Source organism: Pomacea canaliculata, linkage group LG11 (assembly GCF_003073045.1).
Source record: "Pomacea canaliculata isolate SZHN2017 linkage group LG11, ASM307304v1, whole genome shotgun sequence".
Taxonomy (NCBI): domain Eukaryota; kingdom Metazoa; phylum Mollusca; class Gastropoda; order Architaenioglossa; family Ampullariidae; genus Pomacea; species Pomacea canaliculata.
Genome location: NC_037600.1, coordinates 12530939 through 12558110, shown reverse-complemented (window position 1 = coordinate 12558110; position 27172 = coordinate 12530939). Strand labels below are relative to the sequence as shown.

The 27172-nt window shown below is 43.9% G+C and overlaps 1 protein-coding gene and 1 long non-coding RNA gene across 6 annotated transcripts; one reads left to right on the top strand and one right to left on the bottom strand.

Annotated features, from left to right (window-relative positions):
- The first annotated feature begins 1325 nt into the window (after nt 1-1325).
- On the top strand, nt 1326-17089 carry LOC112575131 (carnosine synthase 1-like). 4 transcript variants are annotated; one of them, XM_025256737.1, is made up of 10 exons: nt 1326-1648; nt 5816-6263; nt 7956-8473; nt 8683-8890; nt 9437-9507; nt 9931-10162; nt 10627-10889; nt 11485-11862; nt 12182-12500; nt 13534-17089. In XM_025256737.1, the coding sequence occupies exons 2-10, from the start codon at nt 5846-5848 to the stop codon at nt 14121-14123; spliced, it is 2997 nt and encodes a 998-aa protein (XP_025112522.1). In that variant the 5' UTR covers nt 1326-1648; nt 5816-5845; the 3' UTR covers nt 14124-17089. The 4 variants fall into 4 exon arrangements, with proteins under 4 accessions (XP_025112522.1, XP_025112519.1, XP_025112521.1 ...); XM_025256734.1 differs by lacking the exon at nt 1326-1648 and adding an exon at nt 4538-5118; XM_025256736.1 differs by lacking the exon at nt 1326-1648 and adding an exon at nt 5266-5403.
- On the bottom strand, nt 4226-5335 carry LOC112575134. Of its 2 annotated transcripts, none has more exons than XR_003101569.1 (2): nt 5198-5335; nt 4226-4541 (listed from the first exon to the last, which is right to left on the bottom strand). It is a non-coding gene; the product is annotated as an uncharacterized LOC112575134 (long non-coding RNA). The 2 variants fall into 2 exon arrangements; XR_003101568.1 differs by having other exon boundaries at nt 5183-5317.
- Nucleotides 17090-27172: the final 10083 nt, after the last annotated feature.

Genomic DNA, 27172 nt, shown 5'->3' with positions numbered 1-27172 from the left:
CCTTTTCTAAATCATACACAACTAATTGGTTGAACCCATTAAAAAGAAAGTGGAGGGGGCAGCTATGCATTTTGTGCATGTTTGCTGATGTGACATCTCACATGTCGGTTAAATGACATTATTTAAGAAGACCCATAAGTATGCAGTCGCTGAGAAAAGTCCACGCTTACTCGCCCATACAGTATTTTAGCTAAGCTTTTGAAAATATTAAATTAAATTAAATGCACCAGATATTTCTTATTTTCCTCCATGATCTACTAGTCTTTTATTTTGATATATTAAAGCAGAAAATTTGGCACTTGAATAGGTAATTTCGAAATGTGTATGCACTTCTTCCCCCTCATACAAAAAAGTTAACAGTCAGTCAGCACGGAACGTCCTCAGCGATCAGCGACATTAAAAATTCCTCCTACCCGTATTTTTCTCGTGTACTTCAGCTAGTTCAGATTTCCGAGCAAGGTTTTGGAAAAATAACCATTTGCCTATCTAGGTCCATTCATTTATTTTTGTATGCATGTATTGAGGCTAAATCAGCCCTACCCATGAGGGAGGTGACGCTACCTACTTTATGAGGCGTATAGATATTTGAAGCAGACTGGCGTTGCTTGGTTGCACACAACACATGTATTGTGCTGTGGCGATACATGGAGAGTTGGTTTGGGAGAGTGAAGGTAATAAGGCCCAGCCCACACCATTGAAGGCTTTGGACCTTTTTTTGGCTATTGTGGGTGCGAGGGAGTGTTCGTTAAAAGCCCATCCGGTACATGAAGGGCATTGCCGTCAGGGTGGTTTAGGCACACCTTTACACACCTGTGCAGAACGATGAGGTTTACACTTTGTCCTTTTTCATTTAGAATGATGTGTAGTTACACCAAATGAGGCACATGCGAATGTGAGCCCGGGTACAGGAATCTAATAATAAAAATATAAATATTGCTTCACACATTCGCTTGATGCGCCCGCCGTAGAATTACAATAGTGCCGCTCAAATTGTATAAGTCGATCGTTGTTCCGGGGCATCATGGGGAACTCTAGGACAAGCGTACATCTTTGCATAACCGTATGTATGAAGGTATAAAGCAGTGTCCATCCGTCACGGCTGTTTTTTTTCCTATAATGAACGACAAAGAGGTCCTGACGGGACGTAAAACCGTATTTTACGGGGTCTGGGAGTGGTTAAACACTCAACTGTCACTACTGCAGAGGAACTGGGTTCAGATCTGGTTTCGGGACACTTTCTGTATGTAACACCTGTACGCAGGGCTGGCCGTCGAGCTTTTTTATTTATTTATTTATTTATTTATTTTGGGATGGGGGATACTCTGATTCAGCCAATCAAGCAACTGGACATGCCTTGACAACTATACGAAGTCACGGAGCATCGGAACATCGATTTGCCGTCGCTCCATAACTAGCGAGTCCTGCTACTTAAATCAGGTTAATGAGAGGGGCCTCGAGTAAGGTTTCAGGTAGGGCTACAGATCGATGACATGTTTGGACTACAAATCAGTCAGTTGTAACTTGTCAACATGTCATTGAGGCGAACACATAGACGCGGCAGCTGGCAGGACTCGCCACTTTTGCTTATTTTGGGAGATAGTGAGCCGGTCCTGTACAAGACGACTAGTCCAGTCATTCTTTGTGAAAGGTAGGTTGCTAAACTTGAGTTCTAATGGTCCCAACAAGAATACAGGATTTTATATGGTTACAACTAAAGTAATTTTCGATGACCAGTGTCAATATTAGTGTCATGGGCCGATAAACAACTACACTAGGTTAAATAATTTTTTTTTTTTTTTTTTTTTTTTTTGCAATGATATAAAATCTTAGCAATTCGGTAGTGTCCTATGGCCACCAAAATTCAAGCATTAATCTGACACAATGGAAAGGTTGCAGAGATGTACAACCAGGCATTAACACACCCTTAACGCATTACAACCACCCATCTGGTTAATGAGAGATTGTCTCCAAACATACAAGATAACTAATAAATTGATAATGATTGTATACTCTGACTGTACAACCTTACATGAGTATTCCAAGTAATGATGGGGTAAATACATTAGGCCTCTGGTATGTTCCTATTTCCTTGTCTGCTCTCCAACAAGAAACTTTCATTCCTTGGCAGGTCACAGTATCCTCCATTTGAAGCTTGCATCTGTGAGCAATTCTCTTGTGTTGAACACAAACTATGAAGCTTGCTGCCAATCTCAGTTTGAGCCGCTCATGCTGTTAAACTTTAACCCCAGTGCTCAGCGGAAATCGCTGGAAATAGAGCATAAAGTATCACAAAACATATTCCAGTGGTATGTTATGACGAAGAGAGAAATTTGTTTTTCTCTTAATCGCACCTGGATTTGTCAAGAAGACAGGAAGTGACGAAAGGGAAGTGTTGTTTTTTTAAACAGCGTCCTCTGCATGAACGGAATTCGAACTAATTCACACTCATTGGAGGTCTGAACACAAAGCATGATCACCACTGATGATTATATGTTATATACGATTATGCAGTTGAAACTTGAATATTTCTAGTGCTGCTGAAGGAGTACATCCATTAGGAGCAGCTGCGCAGTTGTGGCCTGTGTTTCTCTCAACATCAACTTTCAGTGAACATCTTGTATGTGAAGACAGACAACTAGGGACACGCATGTGTGTCATCTGCTCCTGTTGCTACCTTGATATATATGTATTCATGTGTAGATCCCTCATCAACATTATATTATATAAGAAGGATTAGGCATTCCCATTAACTTCACATAGAGAGAGCCACATGAATGTGTGTTGTTTGTGTTTGTTTGTAATGCGCAGAAGGCCGAGCTTTGGCCGGGATACAGCAGCTGAAAACATCATAAACAACCGAGAACCCAAGCTTTTCGCATACTTTGTGTGCAGGTTCTATCTTGTTGATGTCCTTTGATGTGCCCCTCTCCGTTAGCTTGCTAAAATATAAATAGGACTGTGTCAAAATTGTTTGATTTCAGGAGTTTGACATTTGATAAAACTATGTATGTCATCATCTGTCATTGTATCTCATCTAAAGAGTCCCCTTTAAAAATTATTGGGTTGATGTGGAGCATATTTTGCCTATTTCTTGAATGTCTTTCTCATCATTTTAATAAACCATTGATTATGTTTTAGAACGGGGCAGAGAATTTTTAAAGAAATTTATTTTATTTTATTTATTTATTTTATTTATTTTTTTTTTTTTGCCAACTCTGGGGGACAAAATGGAATGTATTTTTCAATTTATATTGCCTACAAAAATCAAGTTTTTTTCATTCTTAATCCTGGCTCAGCAACAAATATGCAACAACGCATTCGACAGGCTTCAATACAATACCAGAAGTGGCTGAGGCTATGGAAATAAGTATAAGTAGACATAGTAATTATGCTCGATTTTGATATTGGGGGCCAGCGGTGGAGGATGCAGTTGACTTGCACGGGGCTATGGAAATGAATGTGAAATTGTTCTATACGTGGAAGCATTCTTCCATCGAAAACTACAACGTACAATTGATACCGCGTATAATCAGACAATTAGTGTGCCGAGTGCATGGAGGAGTGGGATACAGGTCACAGGGCGCCCAACGCTTCTGGGGAAGGAGTGAGCCACAAAAAAAAAAAAATCCCTACGTTGAACACATGTACACCCACTTAAACATTACACGAACATTTTCTTTCAAAATTTTTTTTCACTTCGTGAACTGCTTTGAATGACTAGATGAAATAGCTTTCCGCAACAGCACACCTGTAAGAGCGGCCCGAAGCTGTGACAAACCAGCCGTGACGACAGTGAGTGCACTTGGGTCGGTACTCAGGGACCCTCGTCAACTGTCGTCAATTATCTACTCGTAGCTTTCAGCCTCACTTTTCGTGCGGTCCATGCCTCCTTCTTCCCCATTCCCACGCGCCCTCCACTCCGGAGGGATGTTGACATTCTTACATTCTTTTATTTCCGTATCATGAGATACCACTAGCTTTCTGACGGAGAGATTTGTTGGCTGGATGGGTTATTTGAAAGAAAAAAAAAAACTGTTCACTACATGGTATTTTTGCCAAGATGATCCCTCAATTTGTAGAAGCGACGGAGCTTCATTGAATGAAAGCCTGTGGTAAAACCTGAGGGCGAATTCGTTACCATTTATTACAAATTTTTTTTACAGGACGGCCTCTGGACAAAACTGAAATGTAAGAGGAGGAAATTTTAAAAAATAATACTGCCAAACATATTTAACAATGTTTTATTATTAAGAGCCTTTACCTTATGCTTTCACAATTATTATAAATATATTCCATGTGGATATACATTGATGGGAGATTGACCGTCAAACTCAACAAAGAGGAAGGTCTGGTTCGAACCACCGAAGCACTGTACATTTCGAAGATGCTCACCACCTCACTGGACAGATCGTGTACAAAGAAAAACCTGTCGACCTCCTGCACCACTTTTGCAGCAAAAACTTCAAAGAACACAAGCCACCAGTCGCTGAAACATTCAGTACCTTGTTAACAAATTTATTAATTCTCATTTCTCTGTCAGCCTGAAACAGAAAAACAAGAAACAGTAAGTGTGATGAAAGTTTTCCATGTTTCACGAGTTCTGCATTTGTGTACTCCGTTTTTTTGTTTTTTGTTTTGTTTTGTTGTTGTTTTTTTTTTGTTTGTTTGTTTGTTTGTTTTTTGGGTTTTTTTTATATTGAGTTTTCAGTTCCTTTGTGTGAGTGAGATGGGTTGCACTGTAGTTAATTGTTGAAGATAAATAACATTGTTTTACTTGTGCTACAGTATTATTTTATGCAACCAATTCTACCTTTCTCTCTCATTCTCTCAGTAACACATACTCATTTCATTCATTATTATCACCTAGTCGCAACAAATATTTTAGACAGAACACGCAGAAGAAAAAAAAAACCTGCATCTCACCAAATCATATTTCTTCACACGTTCTGCGCTCGGCAATAAACATTTTATGACGACTTTGCCGACGACTAGCTATTATCATGCTAATTCTGAACACCATCACACTCCCCTAAGACGGTTTAAATCATCAAACGTCACTAGTGGTGAGCGTCCGTTGGTGGAGAAATGTCGGGAAGTACAGCATCGTCTTACAGTTGGGTAATCTGAGAACTTTTCGTGCCTCTCTCAAGTCCAAATTAATCGCTCTACCATACAGACTTACTTGCAGTGTCTATACCTTCTATCGAACGTCGGGTCACGCTCGAGCGGAGGGCGCCTATAACGCGTTCCGTGTCACTGCCTGCGTGCGACCTTCGGGCTGACGTTGGGTGCTGACCGACTTTACTCCCTGTCGAAGCTTTTATCAACACCAAGCGAGAAGTTAAATGCGCAGAAAGCTTCGGGAGCCATCTTTGAATTTGCCTGTGCGTGCCACGCTCGGGGGTGAGTAGACGAGTAGACAGACAGCTCGACCCGTCACATTCTCAACCGCCAGAGACTGGTGTTGGCCTGCTTGTGGCAGCGGCGTTCGTTCACTTCAGTGCGCCACGCGCATGACTGCAGCTGCGTGCAGCTGCACCGGAGTATCGCGTGGAACACATTACCACCCGCCGTATCCGCTCGTTGATTCCCGGATCTCGAGCTGTCGTGGTTGGAGTGTATAAAGAGACGTGTTGTGACACAGTTTGTAGTTACACCTCACGCGGGGCATTTGCGGATCTCCTTTCTCACCGGGAGTGTACGAGGTGAACTGCACACACCACACCGACATAACCGCCATATTTGTCTACCTCCTTCTCTTCCCTGAGGAGAGAACATTATTATTTTTTATTTATTTACTTTTTTATTTGTTCAGGTATCGGAGAAAAGTCTCCCAGCGGAAAAGATGGACTGTGACCGCTACCCACAACGCGGGTTTTTCGAAGGGAAGTGGAAGTCGCTATGCGACCACAGCACGTGTGAGAAGGTCCAGGACGCCCGCTGCTACTGCATCTACTGTCACCTGGGCCGCGACGCCGACCACAACACCATCCTGTCCCAGAATGGTGTCAACTACGACTGCTTCCACCGCGCGCTGCTGCAGGCCGACCTCACCATCGAGGGCAACGGCGACCAGAAGGTGTGTCGGGGACTGTCCTTGTGCCCGGTGCAGCTAGAGTTCTTCCTCCTGCAGAGAGTTCTGAGGGAAACCGGTCGGCCGCCCACGGTGGACAGGAGGGACGACCCAAGATGTCCGGCAGGGAACGAAATCACGATTGTTTACCTCGCGGAGTTGCAAGAGAGCCAGGCGCCGTTCTTTGAGGGTAAATCACTTATTTTGGTATTATTTATCGCACCTTTGTTGTCGTCTTTTTTATTGTCATCGCTGTCATCTTTACTGTCGACTTCGTTGACTTCGTCTTCATCTCTATCATTTTCGTCAAGTAAGAAGAAGTGATGGGACTATCATTTAGTTATTTATATCCCCATGTAATTTTTCTTCTCCCTACCTTCATTTTCTTCTCCCTACCCACACCGCTTCTTCCTCCATCTCTCCCTTTCCTTTCACTGATGCTGACATTCCTCGTGGCGACTGGCATTCCACCCTGTGTGTGTGTGGCTGTAAAGCACGTTCAGCTCGGCTGGCTCTGTGTAAACACCAGTGAGATTTATTTAGTCACAAAGGCTGAATGAACAATGAACAAACACTCAGTCTCAACTCCCTTGCGATCATTCTTTCGGAATTTTATCCACGAAGCTGTCGTCAGAAAGAGGACACCTGCACTGTTCGTTAGAAGAACCTGCAGATCGAACCACACCCGCTGCTCTATCGGCTGTTCTTCAGATAAACATCCCTCAGCTTCCTGTCCTGGTCTGGGAGGGGGCGTGGCAAACGATCACGTGGGAAAAGGTTCACATCACAACAAGAAAACGAATCTCAACAAACGAACTTTTGCATGATAACGGTCTTCGGCTAAAGTTTGGTAACTCTTACCCGGCATGCGTAGATTTTTGGGCTGTATTATCATTACGATTGTTATTATAATTATTGGTTCAAATTTAGTATATCGAGGAGCGAGTGTGCTCGACCTACAACGCAGTAGGAATGCTGGGCGAGATTGTGAAATGAGTTATCATCCATAGGCCACGTGATCGATTCTGTCCAATGAATGTGTTTATTTATGTCAATTTTTTTTTCATTTTTTTCCTTGGATAATACGAAGTCGTCTGCTCCTGTCGAAGACGGCGTACGCAGAAGATGTTTGAGTACATTGAAAGGAGAGCGTGAATTCCTTCAGTAGTCTGCTACCGCCTAAAGGAGTTATTCTGAAAGGCAACGAGACCATTTATTTATGCCATTGTGGAGCATCCTGGGTAATCTTTCGGGTATCTTCGCCGCTCGTCATTAAGGACAATCTACGTGTTGCAGACAAGTTAAGGATTAGGAGCTTTGAGCGGAGAGACTGGGTACGAGGATGTTGAACAGAAGGGAGCGGAACTGAACAGTTGGACAGAGCGGACTGAGGCTTGGAGTTATGAGCCTTCAATGATCTGCCTTTAATCACGAACTTGTATTACTGGACTGCTGGCAGACATTTTTTTTCCAGTTAGCTACTAAAACGAGGCATGATACTACAAAGCTTCCGGTTTAGTCACATTCTTTGTTTAGGCTCGCCGAGACTAACAGCGGAGAACTTCGCAAGAGGCTAAGCATTGGTCTTGGCAGACAGCAATCCAACTATACACACATCCAACTCTCCTGTTCATAACAACACGTGTGCCGACAGTAGGTATAGAAATCACGTGATCGATTGAAGCCACTGGAGCTGGACGAGGGTGCTGCAGTTTAAATGTGGTGAGAGTTGAGTTCAAGAATCGGTAACCATGGCTACCTAGTTTAAATGGTAAGGTAAGATTGCCAGAATCATCGTCAAAGTATAAGCTTTTCCGCGAAATCCATAGTCGTTTTTAATTCTTTGAATAGTTATGTTCATGTAGTGTTTCTTCCTTTTCAGGAAATCGCCAAAGCCCAGGCAGCTTTCTCTTGTTGATGACAGGATCATGGGCGTCGCGAAAGCCGAGTGCCGAAGACCCGTCCTTGTCGTCGCTTTTGGTGCACACGGCCATCACGGCCGACGCCGGCGGCCAGACTTACTTGGACAGCTTCGACCCGCCGCGCCGCGTCACCTACGTCATCAACCACCTCAACGGCTCCACCACGGACGGCCGGCGCTACGAGGGCGAGAAGCTGGTGACCTTTGACCTGGAGTGTCCGGTAGCCAGTTCGCTCAAGCTCAACCGCCGCACGGACAACAAGCTGCTGACTCGCATGATGTGCGCGGCGTCCGGCGTGCAGCATCCGGTGACGCTGGCCCTGCTGCCGCAGCACGGCATGGCGGTCTACGACAACATGTACGAGGCCATGCCTAAAATTACCGTCCACACGCGGCCGGCGACTGGAATGACGTCACAGTGGCTCCAACCGCTCGTCGAGAACTTCTTGGCGCAAGAGGCCATGAAGCCCTATGACAAGGTCAGTTCGTGCCTCGGCGCAAGACTAGAGAGCAGGTGATTTCAGAATAATTTTCTGTAAAATTGTACACACAAAACTAAAGGTTTAAAAATATTGGTGAATTCTTTGGTAGCCTGGTGGCAGAAAAGGCGATGAAGGGTAAGGGGCTCACAGTGTCTACGTAACGGCATGAGACGATTTAAGTGAATTGACTTTTTCCCCCATTGCAGGTGGTCGTGAAACCGTTTGGCCCTCTCTGGAACTGTTGTAAAGGTGTGTCTTTCCACGACGTCCACGACGTGAATTCTATCGTTGAAGGGATCCTGCAGCTAGGGAGCCGCATCGATCAAAATGATGGCATCCTGCTGGACTCCTTCCACAAGGTCTTCAAACCTGCTCCGCCCACCAACATCGGCCATCACGCTTTCAACCCGCACGGTCAGCTTGATGTCCAGTGTGTCGCTGGCTATCGTCTTGTGCTTGCTGTCACGCGCGCACACACACACTGACACACACACAAACACACACACACACACACACGCGCGTTCACACAGACACGCACACACACACACACACACAAACGCACACGGGCACGCGCACACTGGATATGCGAAAAGTTTTCTAAACCATTCTTTGATTGCTTGACGATTTATTCAGAATACTTCGGAAATAATTTGTCCTGTCTTCAGTATTTGTTTCTGTGTAATTCGTAGCCTGCTGCTTTTTTACGAACGTTCAGTAAGGTGCTGTCATAATTACGTACAATAAGAAGTATGCTGAAAAATTAATTTAATGGACTGGTGGCGTGCACATTTTTTTTTTTTTTTGATCCAACAGTTGGGTAAAGATCAATACAAGATACACCAAATCTGGGTGATAGTATGACTACTACCAGGAATAATTGTGAGTGTTTATTGTGATTCCACCATTGCAACTCTTTCAAAAATAAAATGTTGAAGACATTTCCCATGCTCTCATTATCAGACAGGGACATCAGCTTCAGGATTCGAGCGATCGCGTGCCGCACTCCACAGAACGGGGCTCGCATGACGCAGGTAGGTCTGGGCATCAAAGCACTTCTTGCCGCTCTCACACCTGGCACCTAGGTATGTCCTTCACAAAAGGGCAAGGCAGGAAGAAAATTACACAAACTGAGATCTGTTATGTTTTAATTTCTTTCAAGAAGATAAATCGGCCCCTGGACACTGTGAAATGCCTAACATAAATATTTAATAACTTAAAAACAAAGCAGGTGGTGATGAACTTAATTAAGAGGGGGAAAATTAAAGTAGCTTGAAAACAGTACAAAATGAATAACTTACAACATTGTCGGTCGTGCAATGAAGATCGCAGGTAGCTAGTTCCACCCACCACCCGCATTTTGTTTCTTGATGGAGCCAGCTGTTCACTGTTTTGATGCTGTTTTTGTTTTTTTAAGGCACGATCGTGATTTGATGTTGCCGGTGTTGCGGTTCCAGGTGTTCACAGGTGTGGCCGACGGCGGCTCACCGTTCGGCGGCTCGGAGACGATCGGCACGTCACTGGACACCACCCTGCAGCGCTGGGGCCTGACGGACCCGTTGCAGCGACAGGAGTTGAGGGACAGCATCAAGCAGTCGTCGGAGAGACTGATGCTGACGCTGATCAGACTGGAGGAGAAGCTAAGCGCCGAGGAGCGGGGAGGGGTGGCCGCGCAGACCGAGATGATCGGTGAGGAAGATGGCGTGTCTGCCCTCCGACTGTTGGTAAAAGTGCGACACACCGGGGTGTTTACTGCATAGTTCTGACATTCCGTGCGTCTAACATTGCAACTAGATAATTATTTCTCATCAAATTCGAAAAGGGTGTGTACCTGTGTGTGTGTGTGTCTTCAAAAACATTTTGCTCCTTTCTTGTTTTCTAATCAACAGATTTTTCGTAAGAAGTGTACAGAGATCATGTTTTAATCGAAGTTCGAAGTAAATCTCTTCTTCCCGCTTCTCAGTGCACATCTGGGCTGAGTTGCATACGTGGTCTTTAATTAATAAGTCTTAAACAGCCAATCTACTTTTCTAAGCTTTGGAAGGCTACATTAATGTTGCCAAAAGGTTTATTTTAGCAACACAGTGTGAGAACCTATGATATTGCCTTCTAATGGAAATAAGCATTCATTATTTTAGTTGTGTGTGTGTCAGGAATGGACTTTATACTGACCAGCATGAACGGAGTTATAACGCCCTTGGTTATCGAGGTGAACGCCCACGACTGCCTGTATGCAAGTTCTCTCTACGAATCCTCAGACAAAGAGGTGAGGGGTCAAGCCACCCGGACCTTGGTGCAGACGATGATTGCGCGGTCTCAACGCTTCCTCATGAAAAACAAAGTGGTGCTGGTGTTGGGGACCGGAGGTTTCGCCAACAGGACTCTGTGGAAAGATGCTCAAGACTTTGGGGTGAAGGTTGGTGGTAAATTCAGTTTGACGGAATTTTTACTTTTACGGAACTCAACCCGTCAACCTTTTCTTCAACCATCAAGATAGTTGAAGTCAAGGTTGGTGAGAAATTAAAACGTACTGAACACTACTTTTTTCTTTTCCTCTTATCCCCTATCGTCTCCCAACCCCACCCAAAGCAGTGAAGGTAAACGAACAAATGGAATAATAGAACCCTATACTTTTTTAATGCGGTGAGGTCAAGCGTTTGTTGTTGTTTTTGCAATAACCTACTTTATTTATCTTAAGAACCGAGTGAATGATACTTTAAGCGTTTCTCACCAGTAGAGTGATAATCTGTCTGAGGTCAGATCTCGTTTCCGGCATGTTCTCTGCATGTTTACAGGGCCTGCTAAATACCTCCTAGCTTGTAAAACACTAATTCCTACCCTCCCCAACTCCCGGCCGCTCTTTTTACACTATCCCCCTCTATCTTCATCCCTTACCTATCTTATGCTTTAATGACGGATAGATTTTTTTTTTTTTTTTGTTTGTTTTTTTGTTTGTTTTTTTTTTTGTTTTCTTTACTTGACCGCTTTCTTTTTTACATCCTCATCTTCAGATAGTTCTGGTGGACTCGAACATGGATCACTTCGCCCGCGAGCATGTGAACAGGTTCCTGTCATATGACTTGAGCGACCACTCGCGCGACCGCGAGCATGCTGATGTCATCGCTCGCCGCGTGAAAGCGGACGTGGAACGCGTTCACGGATGTTTGGCTGGCGGGGAGGACTGCGTGGCACTCGCCGCCCTGGTGGCAGAAGCACTGGGCTTAACGCATGCGCCGTCCTACGCTTCCGCCATGGGGATCACCAAGGGGCTGGTCATGAAGGCCCTCTTGGGGGAGTACTGGCCCCCGCACCAACCAAACACCTACCATTACGCCAGCCCCACCGTGCGAGTGACGTCACCTGAGGACCTGGTGCACGCCGTCAAACAGGTAAAAGCGAGAGATGGAAAAAAGGGGGTGAGCGGAGGGGGAGCAGGTACTAATAAGGTTACGGTCAAAGAGTAAGGTAAAGTGGATAGCGAAGTGGTTAGGGAGCAGGTGTCAGAACTGTAAGGGGCGCTGGTTCGATACCCGAGCAGCGCAGCCAACTTCCCCCACTTGACCCAGCTGGCAGGAATGGTTGCTCAGAGGGTTGGGGAAGGTGAGGCATCGAGGGAGATGAGAAGAGCACTGCCCTCACGTAAATCTGGCCCCCATAAGGCTTAAAATAGAATAATTACATGGTTTGTCACGTGACCTTTGTGGGCAGGTTCCGCTGCCGGCCGTTCTGCGGCTGGAGCACGGCCCACCGACCGGAGGCGCGCGGCACGTCAAGACCCTGCAGGAGGCCAGGACCTTCATGCAGCAGGCCCAGAACGCGCTACTCTCCGACAAAGACCCCTCTGACATGGGATTGGACCCTGTGCACGCCTTCGTGCTGACGAGGAGCCTGGAGGGCACGGACCACGACGTGAACCTCGTGATATTTGAGGGCCAGGTCATGGCCGCCTTCGTCTCCGACAGAGGTCCTCCTCGGCTGCCTTCATTATCCGAGACCACGGCCGCCATGCCGTCTGTGCTGTCCAAGGGTAAGTTCGTCCGGTTTGTTTTTCGCTTGACACATCTTCACTTTGACAGGACCTAGGATCGCCAAAACACACTTCCAGAAACCGGGAAAGCGGTTGTGGTTCATGTACGGGTTATTATCTATTTCTACAGCTAACTTTTACCCCCTGACTTCATCTACGTCTCTAACTCCCTCTTTTCCGGTTTGTATATCATGGGCTTTGTCGATGCCGTTGGTTTTAACCGTGACTTTGTTCTTGTTAGTGGTGGTCTCCATTCCGAAGACAATAGCGCTGTCGGGGAGTCTGTTGGTAAGATCTTCTCTGTGCCTGGATTCAGATCGAAGTCGTCTGCAAAGCGCAGGCTGGTTATCGGCGTCCTACCGATAAAAATGAAGGAATAAATATTCCGATAAGTTATTCGTATGATGACCTTCCAAAAGTCTCAAACGGTCCAGGTGATAAGGGGCCGCGACTACTGTCAGAACGAAAGTTCTCGCTTGGCTATCCAGTCGTCCATTGGTACAGTTGACTCTGTTAACCAGAACTCTAGCAACCGGCACATTCAGGTAACAACAAAAAAATTAATGAAACTTTAAAATCAATTTATAGCGGAAATGTAATTCACTCTACAGTTTTACGAAAGAATGTGTGTCTAGACACATGGCTATAAACTTGACTAGATAGCATTCTTCATTGTATTTGTTAGAAATATTATACATAATTGTCAGTATTCACACATTCTGTTTGTCACGCTTGGTTTGAGTAAGACAACCCAACCCCCACCCAACCTTTATTATCTGTGCAAATGATATAAAGCTCTGTTTCCTTACATTCCATCATTCCAGTACATAAATAACAAGCATAGCAAGTTCACTCAAATTTGTAAACGTTCACATCTAGTCCTGATTACTACCGAGGTTTGCAGCAGAAATCAAAGCTTCGCTTATGTACCCGAGACTGATGGTGATATCGACAGCAGAATTCGGTCGGTTCACTAGTGACAGGTGACATCAGTGACCACATTTTTGGGAGGTTTCTTTGTTTCCTGCTGCAGAGCAAGAGCGCCAGTTGCTGATGGCAGCTGACTCAATCTGCAGTAAGCTGAGCCTGTCCAACGGTGTCTTTAACGTGCAGCTGACGATGACGGCGTACGGCCCCCGCCTGGTGGGGCTCCGCGTTGATGTGGGAGGCCTCCGGTATTTTCGGGAGTGGATCCGTGCCCTCTACGACGTCGACCTGCTACATCTGGCGCTGATGGCAGCGTGCGGTGTGCAGGCGGTGGCCCCCAACAGCCTGGTGCAGGGTTACTGCAGCCAGCAGGCCCGCCACGACCGGGGGCAGCTGATGGGTATGGTGCTGTACTCGTCCCGACACAGGCAAGCCCTCTCAACCACCGTCACCCCCAGCCATCTGCAGCGACTGCACGACAAAGGAAGCGTCATCTTCCGGCAGCTGGCCGACAGCTTCGAATGGGACTCCGTCCACGAGTCGTCGGTGTTGGAGGAGCCTCTGGGCAGCGTGGCCGTGCGGGCTCCAACGGTCCAGGCGGCACGTGCTAAGCTCACTGGACTGTGTGCTGGGCTGGGGCTGGAGACAGAACAGTCCATGACCGAAATGCTGCAAGACTTCGTGATATTCTGGTAGAAAACTGGACAGATTGCAGCTCATCGCAACTCTCTTATAGAGAACCGAGCAGACAATCTTAGACAATATTTTTATTTGTTCTTGCAATAACCAGCTTAACTATAGAACAGAGGGGTTCCACTGAAGGCGCAGGTTTATGGTATGTGGTTATCCTAAATGAACGATTTTCCCACATCACCGGGCTGTTAAATAAATAATGTATCGGAAAAATAACAAATAACAGCAGCGCAAAAGCATAAGTAACTAACGGTAATGCGGTACAAAAGTTCTTAATATCTTAACCATTATTAGCCTCATTGTTATGTTTTTCCTTTTTTTACTTAACACAGTTTTGTTTTTACTTTTGTTTATCTTTTATCTGTGTAAGTGTATTCCAGCTTTGGATGCATGGACAGTTCATTGTGTATAGTTAAAATTTCTCCATGCCCCTCATGGGTTGACTACATAAAATAAAATGTCAAATGTCAAAAAATGATAAGAACTGAGAAGAGGCAGATATATCGCAGGAAGTGTTTAGTGGTAGAGGGTAGAATGTCGGAATCTAAACCAGAAGTTAGTGATACCTGAAAATAAAAAGCTGAAACATCAGATTATATGAAACAATGCACCGCATACATAGATGATCGGAAGGTAGAAATTATGTCCCCTTACGACTCTGTTTTTGCTTTTTTTTTATTATTACTTCTATAATTGCAAAGCTGGCTGCATCCGGACACTCACTTTGTAAATATATTCATATTCTTGCTTTGCCCTAGTAGTGTCCGGGTGCAGCCATCTTTTGTAATTCAAAAATGCGTTAAAAAGCAAAAATAGAGTAGTAAGGGGACGTAATTTCTACGTCAGAGCCCGTTATGTTTGTACGTAAGTATTCGCCATGCACAAACAAGTGCACAGTGCACACATGCGAGCACCACTTTCACAGACCATCAGCAACACTAGCGATCTGTTTACAGCTGACGCCAACGACCACACGTAGGCTCCTCCTGCTGACATCACCCACATTTTAAATGCATTAAATGTGGATCTCACAGTCGTGAGCCTTGGGTGTCCCTTGTCAGTTTTCCTGCCGACGGGATGAATAATAACCGGTGATCTTTTATAGCACGGCACCCCTGCCAAAGCCAGGCTCACTTCACTTTACAATTAACAATTATCTGTCAATAAAGTAATTAAAGATCACAATTCATTGACTTTGCAACAGTGAGCACTAAACTGTCGATATCTTCCCCTGGTCTTGACAACTGTTTACAGGGCTGGATGCCTTGATGTAGCCTTAGTTGATGGCTCGGCGTAAAACACCAATTCCACCTGGTTTCTGATATTACTGCGCCTTTGATGTTGTTCAGTCTGGTATCATGCTTACTTATATGTTATTCTCTCTCTCTTCACAAGCTGGTTTTGAATCGCAGCAATCTGTGATTGTGGGAAACAATTTCTGTCGATATATTTTATCTTCAATAGAACCTTGTTGAGAAGTTGCAGGTCTTTTTCACTTGTTCGGACACTTGTAATGTATGAATCCGACCAGAAGGTTATACTGTTGTTAGGTTTTATGGCGATTTCACCCTTGTATGACCAATGAAACAAATGCGAGTAGAAATGCTAGCTCAAGACAGAGAATCGTCTGAATGTGTTGTAAGACTGCAAAGAGATCAGTAAAAACAGAGCGTATACTAAGGCCATGTGGCATTATTTGGATTGGTATACTTATTTGTGGAAAAAAAAAATGTTTATACTATTTACTAATGTTCGTATACAACATCGGCATCCCCCCAAACCTCAAAAAAAGTTTATCTTATCAAGATTAATTAATGAAATGATAAGCTCACAATTCGTGTTTGTATAATGTGTTTTCTCTTTGCTTGCTGTGTACATATTATGATAAGACTATTTATCCCAGAGTGCAAATATCTCAGTAATGTTATATTTACTCATATTTAAACTATATTTACTCATCAAGTGCCTATCGCTTTGATCATATATATTTTCGTATATGCCAGCCATTTTTATTGCAAGTTTGGTGAAATGTATCTACATCATATATCTACATAATATATCTATATAATATACAATAATATATCTACATACAATTTTGTGAAGCATACAAAATCCTGTGATGTATTTTACTGTTGGTATCCTTTGAGATAAAGCATTATTACAATGACCAAATAATGGTGTATTTTACAGTGACCAAATAATGGTGTATAACACAATAACATTATTATCATCACAAGCTGCAAGTACCTAACAAAATAGAGTAGCTACAGCCACGATAATTAAAATGTACCCCTCTTTCCCTGTCTCTCAGATATATATATATAATTAATTATGTGTGTGTGTTGCACGCACCTCTCTTTTCTCTGTTTTATTTGTAAAATAATCTCTTTACCAATAACATCTGTCAAAAAACTACAGCGTTCTCTGGTATTATGTACATTTCACATTTACTTCATGTATATGGCTGTGGTATTTAAAATTTTTATTACTAACTACAATATTGAAAAACATTATGGTTACTAATGATATTTTTGTTGTTGGGTAGTTAGTAGTAGTAAATAGGGACTAACTTCAAACAGCCTTGCAGCCTATTTATACATCCTGTCTTTTAAATCTTCTCTGTAGTTATTTTGATGTGTATGTGTGCATACACTAGCAGATTTTACAGGACCTGTTATCTACAAAATATAGTTGTGTGTAGTTTTCTTGGTTAAAAAAAAATGCAATTTTGTTAGCGTTTCTGTTTAAAATATTATTAGTAATGAATAATTCATTTTGTATGTATGCTGTCACTTGATACATATAGATAATCTATTGCTTAAGTTCTCAGGTACGCTTAATGACAATAATCTCATACGAGTCTCTCTATGATCCAACAGGTAGCAGTTGACAGAAAGAAGTTGAAATGGTTGTTTTAAAATTTTTTTTATTGCAAGACTTCTAATCTATTAAACAGACAGAACATTTCTGCTCATGCTCGTTTTGTATCATCGTCACTAATTATTCTAGTTTAGTGATCACCTGAAGTTCACGAAGCAATATCCAGGACTTAACTGAGTGATAGACGCTAGCTACCGTCCAGGGGCTGACTGGTCGAGAACCGACTAATAATATGGTAGAGAATACGACAGACGACAGAATATAATGGTGTAGTGTGAGATCTTTGGAATGAGGCGAGGAGAGGCTGCATCGAGTACTTGATGTGTACACTGACACGACAGCCTGGAGTCCCAGTGTGCGCCAGTGGTCTTCATTTATGTTCATTGTTGCTAAAATTCTTCCTTATCTTCGTGATCTTTTCTTCTCCTCAGTTCCACCTTACAAGGGTAAGAGTAAAGCGAGGGCTGGATGTTTCACACTCTGAAATGACAACTTGCCTGCTTGATGGATGTGTAACGTGGCATATCTAGGTAATGGAGTTAGCGACTCATCTGACGGATGATGATCACTCATCTTTTAGCATGAGACATAAACCACACAAATATTTTAAACAAACGTGATATATAGTAAATGTTATTTTAACACCAACGACCTGTGTAAAACGTGGTGGGTACTTGTTTTGTATGGTGGGGGATGTAAACAAATAATTATGCGCCTACTTCGAGCTTAAAAGTAAACATTTCTACTTGTTTCAAATACTACAAAAATGTAGTCTATCGAATTTTTTTTTTATGTTTGTCATAAAATCGGCCCTTAACGTCCGTTTCAATGTTGCCGACAGTTAAATTTTCGAGGTTCTATATTCACCACTGTAGTCTGACAGCAAACACAAGATATTACACAGAAGAGGTGATAAAAGATATAACTCTGAGAGGCGTTGTAACAATTGCAGCGGATGGGAGGGAGAGAGACCATAATACATTTTGTCTTTGGAGAGAGCAAAAGAAAGGCGATAAAGGGACATAACCGTCGTTATATCGCAAAGATGTAAAAAGAAGAGTTGCGTCGCTTTATCGCTGAATGGCGTCTGCAAGTTTCTCTTGCTGCAGCGATACGCGAAAAGCGGACAAAAGGAGTAGGGGATAAAATCAACGCTTTTAGTTTATTTCTTTACCTTTTTAAAAGATTTAAGTGTGCAATAAAATTGAAACATATTAACCTCCTGGAGATATACGTGTACAGAACAGGAGAACAGATCCAACTATTCCATTTATTTATTTATAAGTTTAGTAGTGATTGTGGTAGTCGACCTAGTCTTATACAGATTTACACGCCGCTTACGGATCTTTTGTCGAGTTCTGTAGACACGGGAGAATAAACTCATTGGCTGACGCAGATACATGGCCTTCCGGCGTTACTGACCTTACGAGGTCAACATCAGAATTTCTTCGTTGACTGTAAACACTTGACCGCGTTTGAGAATTGTCACCTACCGCTCCCTTTCCACCATTACTCTCACTTTCTACAGATGACAAACAGACGGTGTATTGTAACGTCGTGTGTGGGTGGTGGTGGTTGTTTTGCGGTTTTATTTATTCATTTGTCTATAGTTCCTTTTTTAATTTCAGCGAAAGAATGAGTGGGCTGAGCAAGATCACATTTCCAAACTCTAAATTACTCAATTGCTGCATGAAATTCAAGTATACAGAAGTCAATGTGGGTAAACAAAAGGTCGAAAAACATTTAAAACAAAATTGTACATGGACACGCTTATGTTGTGAAGGCTATAGCCACTAAGAAAGCTGGAAAAAAAATTATGTAATTAATGCGTTTCTGGGGACTTAAAAAAATGCTTCTAAACAACGCACGTGCAGTCTCATCCATTTTCGGGAATCTACATTATTCCAGGCGGTTAATTATCTTTCCGTTCTGATATAGGCTCGTGAATGTAGTAATAATAATAATAGGATTTAGTTATAGTCTCCTTCTCTAATTAAGAAGGCTCAACAGGAGTTTCATAGAGAAACAATTCACTCAGACTACACAAGATTCTTTTCTTAGAAGTGTTGTCATGGAATCGCAGATGTCAGTTGAAGTGAAGATCGCATTTGGTACAAGCTGTGACCATGTCTTTGAGTTTTTGGATGTTTGTTGAATCCGTCAGCAAAGCACACAGGTAATATACAAAATGTCTGTCAGAACACGACTAGAGAGCAGGTTCAAGATCATTGCAATGTTGACCTCGCCACCATGATGCACCAAGGCCTGAGGATTTTATTCATGCAGGGTGCAAGTGTTCTGTACCCAGTCAAAGCACCCACGCTATCTACCCCGGGGTGTGAGTGGGTGGGAAGTACTATGTTCACCTTGGCTTGGTAACACCATCTCTCTTGCTTTGCATTGTATAAATTTTCCCTCAATTCAACTGGCAACATCAACGTCGCCTCCACAACTTCAAACTACTACAAAGAGCAGGGAGGTTAATCGGATCTTTTTTCTTGTTAGCACTACCATCCCAGTTAGAAATGACCCAGCTGCATAACAAATCACTACGAGCTAAGGTTTTTATTATGAGCTGTTAGCTACTTCCAACACCCAGGGTTGTCCCTGGCCCTGGCGGACTACGTGCGGTACAGAGGGACGTGTCCTCATTTCAGCTCGTCAGACGACACACAGTAAACGGTCTGACCTTTGGGTTCTGCTCTTAAGGCCACCTCTAGAGACTAGCTTTTGCATGGAAGACTTGGTTACACGCCTGTGCAAGTGCAGTGTGCAGTGGTAGTGTGATCCTGGTTTGGTGTCTGGGTGCGCGGACACCCTGGGAGACAAGCTCCCGTTGTATGTCGTGGGTGTGTAGGTGGTGGTAGTGGTGGTGGTGCTGGGTGAGTGGGGACCGGGGTTAGAGGAACACTGGTTGGCGAGACTGTGAACATACAGATAAGCGAAACATCCGAAATAGCAGAGACATCTGGTGAAAGTATTGTCAAGCGCTAAATGCGCATACATACATACCAACACGACGCCCTAACAAGCAAACATAAGAATCAATGAAGGGAAACGGCTGAGGACAATGAGTGTTGTGTGTGCGTGAGTGAGTGGTGTGTGTGTGTTATATATGTATTAGTGTGTGCATCCACGGTGAGGGTGCGTTTGTGTCCCCGTACGTTGATCCACACACCTCTTAGTTCGCCCCTCCTGTACATCGGAACTGAACCGTGACAACACACTTTACTACAAGACTCGTTACAACCAGTCTTCAAAGCAAAATTGTTATTTGCTGACAACGCAGAACTGTTATACCTCCAACTCCTATTGGTGACTGCAGAAAGGGAAACTATGAAAAGAATTGAAGCATGACCTTTCTAGAACTATCTTTTCACTCTCTCCACTCCCCACCCCACTTCCACCGCCTATACCCCTCCCATCCCACCTGTTTCTTTGTTCGTCCAGCAAAAGAGCTTTGCCAGCAATAAAAACATGTGTACTTTGCCACCTGGACAGGTTCAGATGGACTCACAAATATTTCACAACGAAGTACAACAAGGTCGAATTAGGTTAGTTCTTGTATAATTATGGTCACGTGTTTCTGTGAGTAATTTTGACAGGTCGTTCCTGTGATGTTAATGCTATCGTCTTCGATGGTTGGAATTAAAGTAAAATTAGACGGTTTGAGAAGAACTGAGGAAAGAAAAATAGAGAGAGATTAAAACGACGAAATGTGATAGCTTCACCCCGACTGAATTCTAAACACTGTAGTGTGGATTTATTATGACAAGGCACAACAAAACTGAAGTTAGTATACACACAGCTGTGTAAACTGCAATGAAAGCATGCAATTAATGGCTGAATCAGAACTGTGCGTGTAGATGAGCGAGAGAGTAAATGAATAAGTGTGTGCGTACGTGTGTGTGTGTTCGAGCCAGCAAACAGGCAAACAGATGCACGCGCAGTCTCTGGAAATCTGATTTTCATCGCTTCACTAGACAATGTAGACGCCAGCCTTCCCTTCACACAGAAACAAGTCCCACCGCCGAAGATCTTCTGATAAAAGCAAACAGAAACTGTGTTAACTCAGACATGAATCCTAACAGGGTGACACGGTCTGAGAACGGGTAGCGGTGGGTGGGTAGTGGAGGAAGAGGGTTAGGATTGAGGTGGAGGTAGGGGACGGTTAGTGTCATACGAGAATTCGTGTTCTTGCCCGAGTGCTTCTGTCTGTTCTTGTTCGTGCACCTTCCCCGCAGTTTCTTGCACATGCATGAAAACGACGATTTTCTCTTCCTTGCAGCAAACAAAACCTCCATTTTCAATCCAGCCGAACCGGTTAGACGGGTGACGCCGGGTACCGCACGGCTCATCATCGGACGTTTGCAACGTCGCTGAGCCTGCACCCACCTGACTTCTTGCTTCAAACTCTGCTGGTCCGATGTGGGCCATGACGAAACGACCGATAACATGCAAGCCGTTAGTTAATGTCTGTCAGCACTCGGCCATGAATGAGTCTGTGAGAGTAAAACGATCGTCGCCGGAGCACTAAATAACTGTGATAATTACTGGGCACAGGTGTCGGGACACGTGACACAGGTGACACGAGGCCGTTGCTAGAGGTGTAGAGGGGAAGGCTGGGGAGTGGAGGAGAAAATTGTGCGATGGAACGCAGACTCGCAATCACTAGCATGAATGCACAGATGTGCACGTAGGTAAATATGTATATGCGCGCGCTCACACATACAGACACGCTAACCTGTGCTAACATGCACACACAGACACACGTTCGTAGTCATTCAGCCATACATACACTTAAACACACGCAGGCCGATACACACGGATACCTGAACACATTCGCGCACTCAAACACACAGATAAATAATATATACACACACACACTCACACATACACTCAATTATTTATGATTTTCACAGCTTTTTTAATAAACTGACACACACGACTCTCTCTCTCATCAAACAACACACACTGGTATAGACATTAATAAAACATTATTGTGATAAGTCCGACCATACCTGGTGGTAAAAGTTTTATTGGGTGACAGGTATGCAAGTAGACTATTGCTGTTCACGCATCTGATGCGCCAGCTGCTTAGCAAGTTGTTAATTCGTGCTTTCACGGTCGATGGACGAGTATTTCCTGAGGCAACAAATGTTTCCTGCATTGTTCCTTCTCATCAACAGCTTCTCATCACCTTCTCTCTCTCTCTAAAACACACACAACAGCTTCTTTTCCCTAAACCCACTGTTCTCATACTGACATCTTTCTCTTTCTCTCTCGTTCTCTCTTTCTATTTAAACGTAATATTATTCTCCAGTTTTGTAAAAAGTCTGTAAAACCAGTTAAATAAATTGTACAAGGAAGCCTACAAACTACAAAAAACAAATAAAAACAGATTAAGTCTCACAATGTCATCGTCAGGAGTACAGGGTGCGCACAAAGTCCCTATACCCCTATCTTTGGGAGAATTTTGAAAACTGAAGGTAACTTCAGGAATCAAAAAAATTTGTATGGTCCCTCCATGATCTCTGCATAGCCGAATGTGCCGCAGGTTCTCATGTTCATCTTTATGCTTTGGATTCCTAAGAAGACGAATACCATCAGACATTGTTTTACACCTGGGGCCGTAGGTGGCAAAGTCGTCCTAGGGATCATTTTTATGAGGAAGTGACTTACTCTCGCTTCATGCCTATGGCCCCATGCACGAGATACAAACACAGAGTAGGAAAGGAATCAGATGGCGAAGATAGAAAAAGAAACTAATAAGAAGTAAGAATTAGTTGGGATTTTTTTTTTAAAAAAAAAAGGTGGAGGGGGAAAGGCAGACATGAGGTTATATTACTTTCCCGTGACCTATTCGAACCAACGGTCTAGTAAACATGCGCGCACCTGAAATTTCATACTTCACCAAAACAAATTCCGTTTGTCCGTCATTGTAAAACATGTAGGTGGCATTGAAGTCTTGAGATAAATAAATAAATCTCAATGTTTGCTAAGCTCGATTAACTAATTAAGGAATCCAACCATATCTCCACTCACTACCTGGAGTAATCCACTTGATGGCCTTGACCCTTACAGGATTATACGGTAGGAGGGTTGATAATCTAGTAAACATCACGTGGTGCTCATGCATGACCTCCCCTTCTGTGTGACTCTCCATTTATAAAGTACCGAAACTTACAGCGGGGTAGCGACACTACCTGGATCCTGATTCCTTCTCCAGGCGCGACGGAGCGCTGAGTCGGCATATTATGGTCGCGTTACACGCATGACTGACTTTTTACTTTCGCTTCCGTGCGCACGCGTAGGTGTGTGAGAGAGAGAGAAGGAGGGAAAGTGCGTTTGGGCGTCTGTATGTATATGAGTGATAGAAGTGTGTGTGTACTATGGCCGTTTGGGTGTTATATTTTATTGTTTACTTGTTTGTTTGCTTGGATTTTTTGTTATATTTTTAGGTTTCTTTCGCTTTGTTATTTTTGTGTGTGAACCTCCATTTGGAGGATTAAAAAACACTGACGAGTTCACTAAAGTTACAGAAAACAAGATTGGGGCTGCTGATTTTTCTAATGTCCCATTCAATCGTCTCTACATTCAATAGCTTCTCTTCTTGGCCAGTGCAGCAGACGACAGCCAAAGACATAATGGACACAGGGCACGTGCGAAGTGAAGGACGCAAGAAAATTACTGAAAATAAAAAGAGAGGACACTATTGATACGTGGAAGTTCGTCAACATGGCCGACACGAGCAGACACAAGGCAGAGAACCAACAAGCATTTTTACGAAAAATGTTTGCTCATAAAAGTCGTGACAATTTGGTCTCTTTAATTTAATTAGCCCATAGGCATAACCGACATTGAGTTTCATTTACAGGCCAGCAGACGAAGTGCAGTGACTTCAGTAACACTTTTCCTTCTTTCGCTCGACGGTGAAGCGCGAGGTCGTCCAGTCTCCACACGCACTTGGACAAACATTCAGACAAACAAACAAAAACTATCGACAGGAACGAGGAGGTAAACAGATTGTTGTATCTTAGAAGCAAACAGTATTTACACGTCGGGAGAAGCAACTGTTTTGTCTTGTCCAAGGGGAAACAACCGGACTGTCCTGTCCAGAGAGCGAGGTCTTTGTTCGCGCTGCGGCCTTTGCAAAGGTAAAACAAGAAACTTTATAGAAATTACCCAGATCCACGTATGTCTGTCTTCTCTCTGTGAGAGGTGTGATTGAAGGACAAGGGGGACAGGTTCGACACCCTGTATATTTTCTCTATGGTAATCTTGCTGTTTAAACGGGTACGTGACGCCTTAGAAAGTTTGGATTAGAAAATTGGCGAAGGGATGAAAAGAAATGGGCATCAAAAAAAAAAAAATGCTGGGTCCCGAGATAAGGTTGTATGTGCTCGTTGGTTGAAGGGGAGGAAAATAGATCACCTGGATAAAAGTCAACTACGGGTAGGTAGTGTGGCAAGACAGACCTACATGAAGACACTCGTGGATGAGTGTTCCAATCAGTGACAGAGAAGACAACAGCGAAGTGTCACTGGCTGGACACCTGAGAGCATAATTACATAAGACCTGACAATGACAGTTACTCAAGATGACCTACTGACACATATCTACTGTTCACAGGTGTAATAATCGTTTCTCATTGTTTACTCCGGGGTTTAAAGAAGGTTAATTTACACGATTTTACAGGTGTTTGATGTCCACAGGTGTGTTTGCTGACGTTGTCATTGCTGTGTGTAGATATATATGAAGAATAGTAACCTACATCCATTTTTTATATTGCCTGAACTGAACATTGAACTCACGCCGCTATAGCTCACAGCCTGCTGACTCACTACCTGAGAACATTCCAGGACCAAACTTCGCTGACTACGCACATTCCAGGACTCATTGACAATTCACATTCCAGGGCCAAGACTCGACCCTCACTGCGCATCTCATTGGCCAAAACTTTTTTATTATTGTCACCCGACTCTCTTGCTCTCTTCTCTTCCCCAACACCACCCTCTCTCCGCACCCTGATTTACAAATACACCCACCTGTAGATATCCACCCCGGGTACAACACAAGGCGACATCATTCTTTGACAGAGAGAAGTGCTGTCCTCGAACGATTGGAAACTTGTCAACCGTACCCCACTCACACCCACACACACCCGTATCGGTTCCCTTCCTGTTGTTTGAGTGTACAAGCACCATTCCACCCACCGCAAAAAAGAAGTGCACGATGGCCGATATCACTTCGCGAACACACTGGACACGGTGCACAGGCCCGGCGCCAGGCGGGACTTCATTTGTTCCCAATCTGTCATCACTGCTCCTCCCTCTCCTCCACCCGTCCTCCCCTTCCCCCCACTTCTGACGTCGACAGCAAAGCAAACAACTGGAGGCGCCCTCTCGCCGGTGAGAAGTTCTTTTCCCTTCCCTCCCCTCACCGACAAGGAGACTTTTCTACTTTTATGCTCTCGTCTTCTCGAGACCACCCAGATGGCGCTCACGTATTAGCTATGCTATCATAGCAGGTCCTAGCAGGGTTGTTGGGTCATCTCGTTCTCCGCGAACTACTGCGTTTCTTGTATCGCTTTCGTGGCGCTCGCATTCAGTCCTGTGTTTCTTGCAGACCTTCTCGATGGTCTAACAATTAAAGTATCCCATAAAGCATCTGAAAAATGAAAATCGAACGATTGAGCTTGTATTTCGACCTCGGACACCGAGATTAGATGGATGGTTAATGGCCCGCAGAGCCTGTTGTAGAGAATCAGTAATGTTTGTAACATAAGAACATAATGATGCTGGCGTGTGGATGATCAATAACAACTGAGAGAGAGTCTGTCTACAGAGTCAATAACAACATGGCGCAGCTGGTATTTAAAGGTCTGTGAATGGTGTTGATGGTGTCCTGCGTGTCAGAAGACTACGAGGATCTGTGTGAATTTATTTGTTTGTTGTCCCAATGTGGAACTCCATCCTGGTGGTGACTGCTGGATGTACTCGATGGTGTCGCCCTCGTGCAGCAATCCGTCTCTGCCGCCGGTTGACCTCAAAGTTCATCGGAGCTGAAAGTTTAAAGGGATGCCTTTGGCCACACGATGAATGAATTTGCCTCACTGGCTCCTATAGTTCGTTTAGCTTGATGTTGTACTACTAGACGTTCTCCTTTAAGTTGCACTTTGTTTTTTCTTACCATCCACTAGCTTGTCGTCTAGCAGTTGGCGTCGGGTGCGGTGACCTTCCATCCTGATGACATGACCCCAATTTAGTTGAGCTTTGGGGAGCATGGCGTTGATGCTGGTACAGTCTGCCCTATCAGACATATGCCCTATCCTGGGCCGGTAGTCATGAAACTAGGGTAAGTATTTGCCCTGAGGCAACATGGGGAAACTCAAGGACAGCATCTTGTTTCTAAAATATTGTTTTATCCCTGGAGCTGTAGTGGCATTTGGGCCCTGGGGCAAAGAAACACGAAGTAGTGTCTGCAAGGTATGAACATCGTTTTGTAACTTTGGAAACAAGACGATTTTCCTCGAGTTCACCATTTTATTCTTGGAAACAAGTCACTTTCATTCCACGGTGTTCTGGTACAAGCCCCTCAGGTCTAATGCACTAGAGTAGATCAGATGAGCTTAGATAAAGTTTGCAGTTTAATCTGATTGCTAATGATCTCAGTAGCTGACATCAATGCCCCAAGGTGTATTTTGTCCACTTGGGGCGCTGCACTCACACATCCTGTTGTGTCCGCCATCTTAGGGATCGAGGATGGCAAGTGGTTATCATTCGCTTGCTCTCCTCTTTGCCCACACACACGCGGAGTTCTCGGGTAAACAACCAATTATTCCTGGTATCTGGCCTTGAAACATACCCTCCTCCTTCTGACACATCCTTGTTCCGGGAGTTGAGTGGGGAGAAGGAAGTAGATCGTTGTTTTTGTTTTGGTTTTTTTTGTTGTTGTTGTTGTCATTGTTTGTATGGGGTGTTTTTTTGTTTTTTGTTGTTTGTTTTTTTTTTTTTGTTTTTTTTTTTTTGTATGAGAGCTGCAAGACCTCTGCGTATCCGCTTTCTCACTGAGGTCAGCAAAGATTGAAAAAAAATAAATAAATAAACGAGGTGAGGATCACATTTCTGACCTCATCCATTGTTTACAAATACCTTTGATCTCACTGGTGG

What these genes read in the sequence shown, in the direction of transcription:
- LOC112575131 (XM_025256734.1), top strand. Translation starts at nt 5,086, where the DNA reads ATGTCGGGAAGTACAGCATCGTCTTACAGTTGG. An exon ending in TCACGCTTTCAACCCGCACG is followed by an intron (nt 8,891 to 9,436) that starts GTCAGCTTGATG and finishes TCTCATTATCAG; the next exon opens with ACAGGGACATCAGCTTCAGG. An exon ending in ACGGGGCTCGCATGACGCAG is followed by an intron (nt 9,508 to 9,930) that starts GTAGGTCTGGGC and finishes TTGCGGTTCCAG; the next exon opens with GTGTTCACAGGTGTGGCCGA.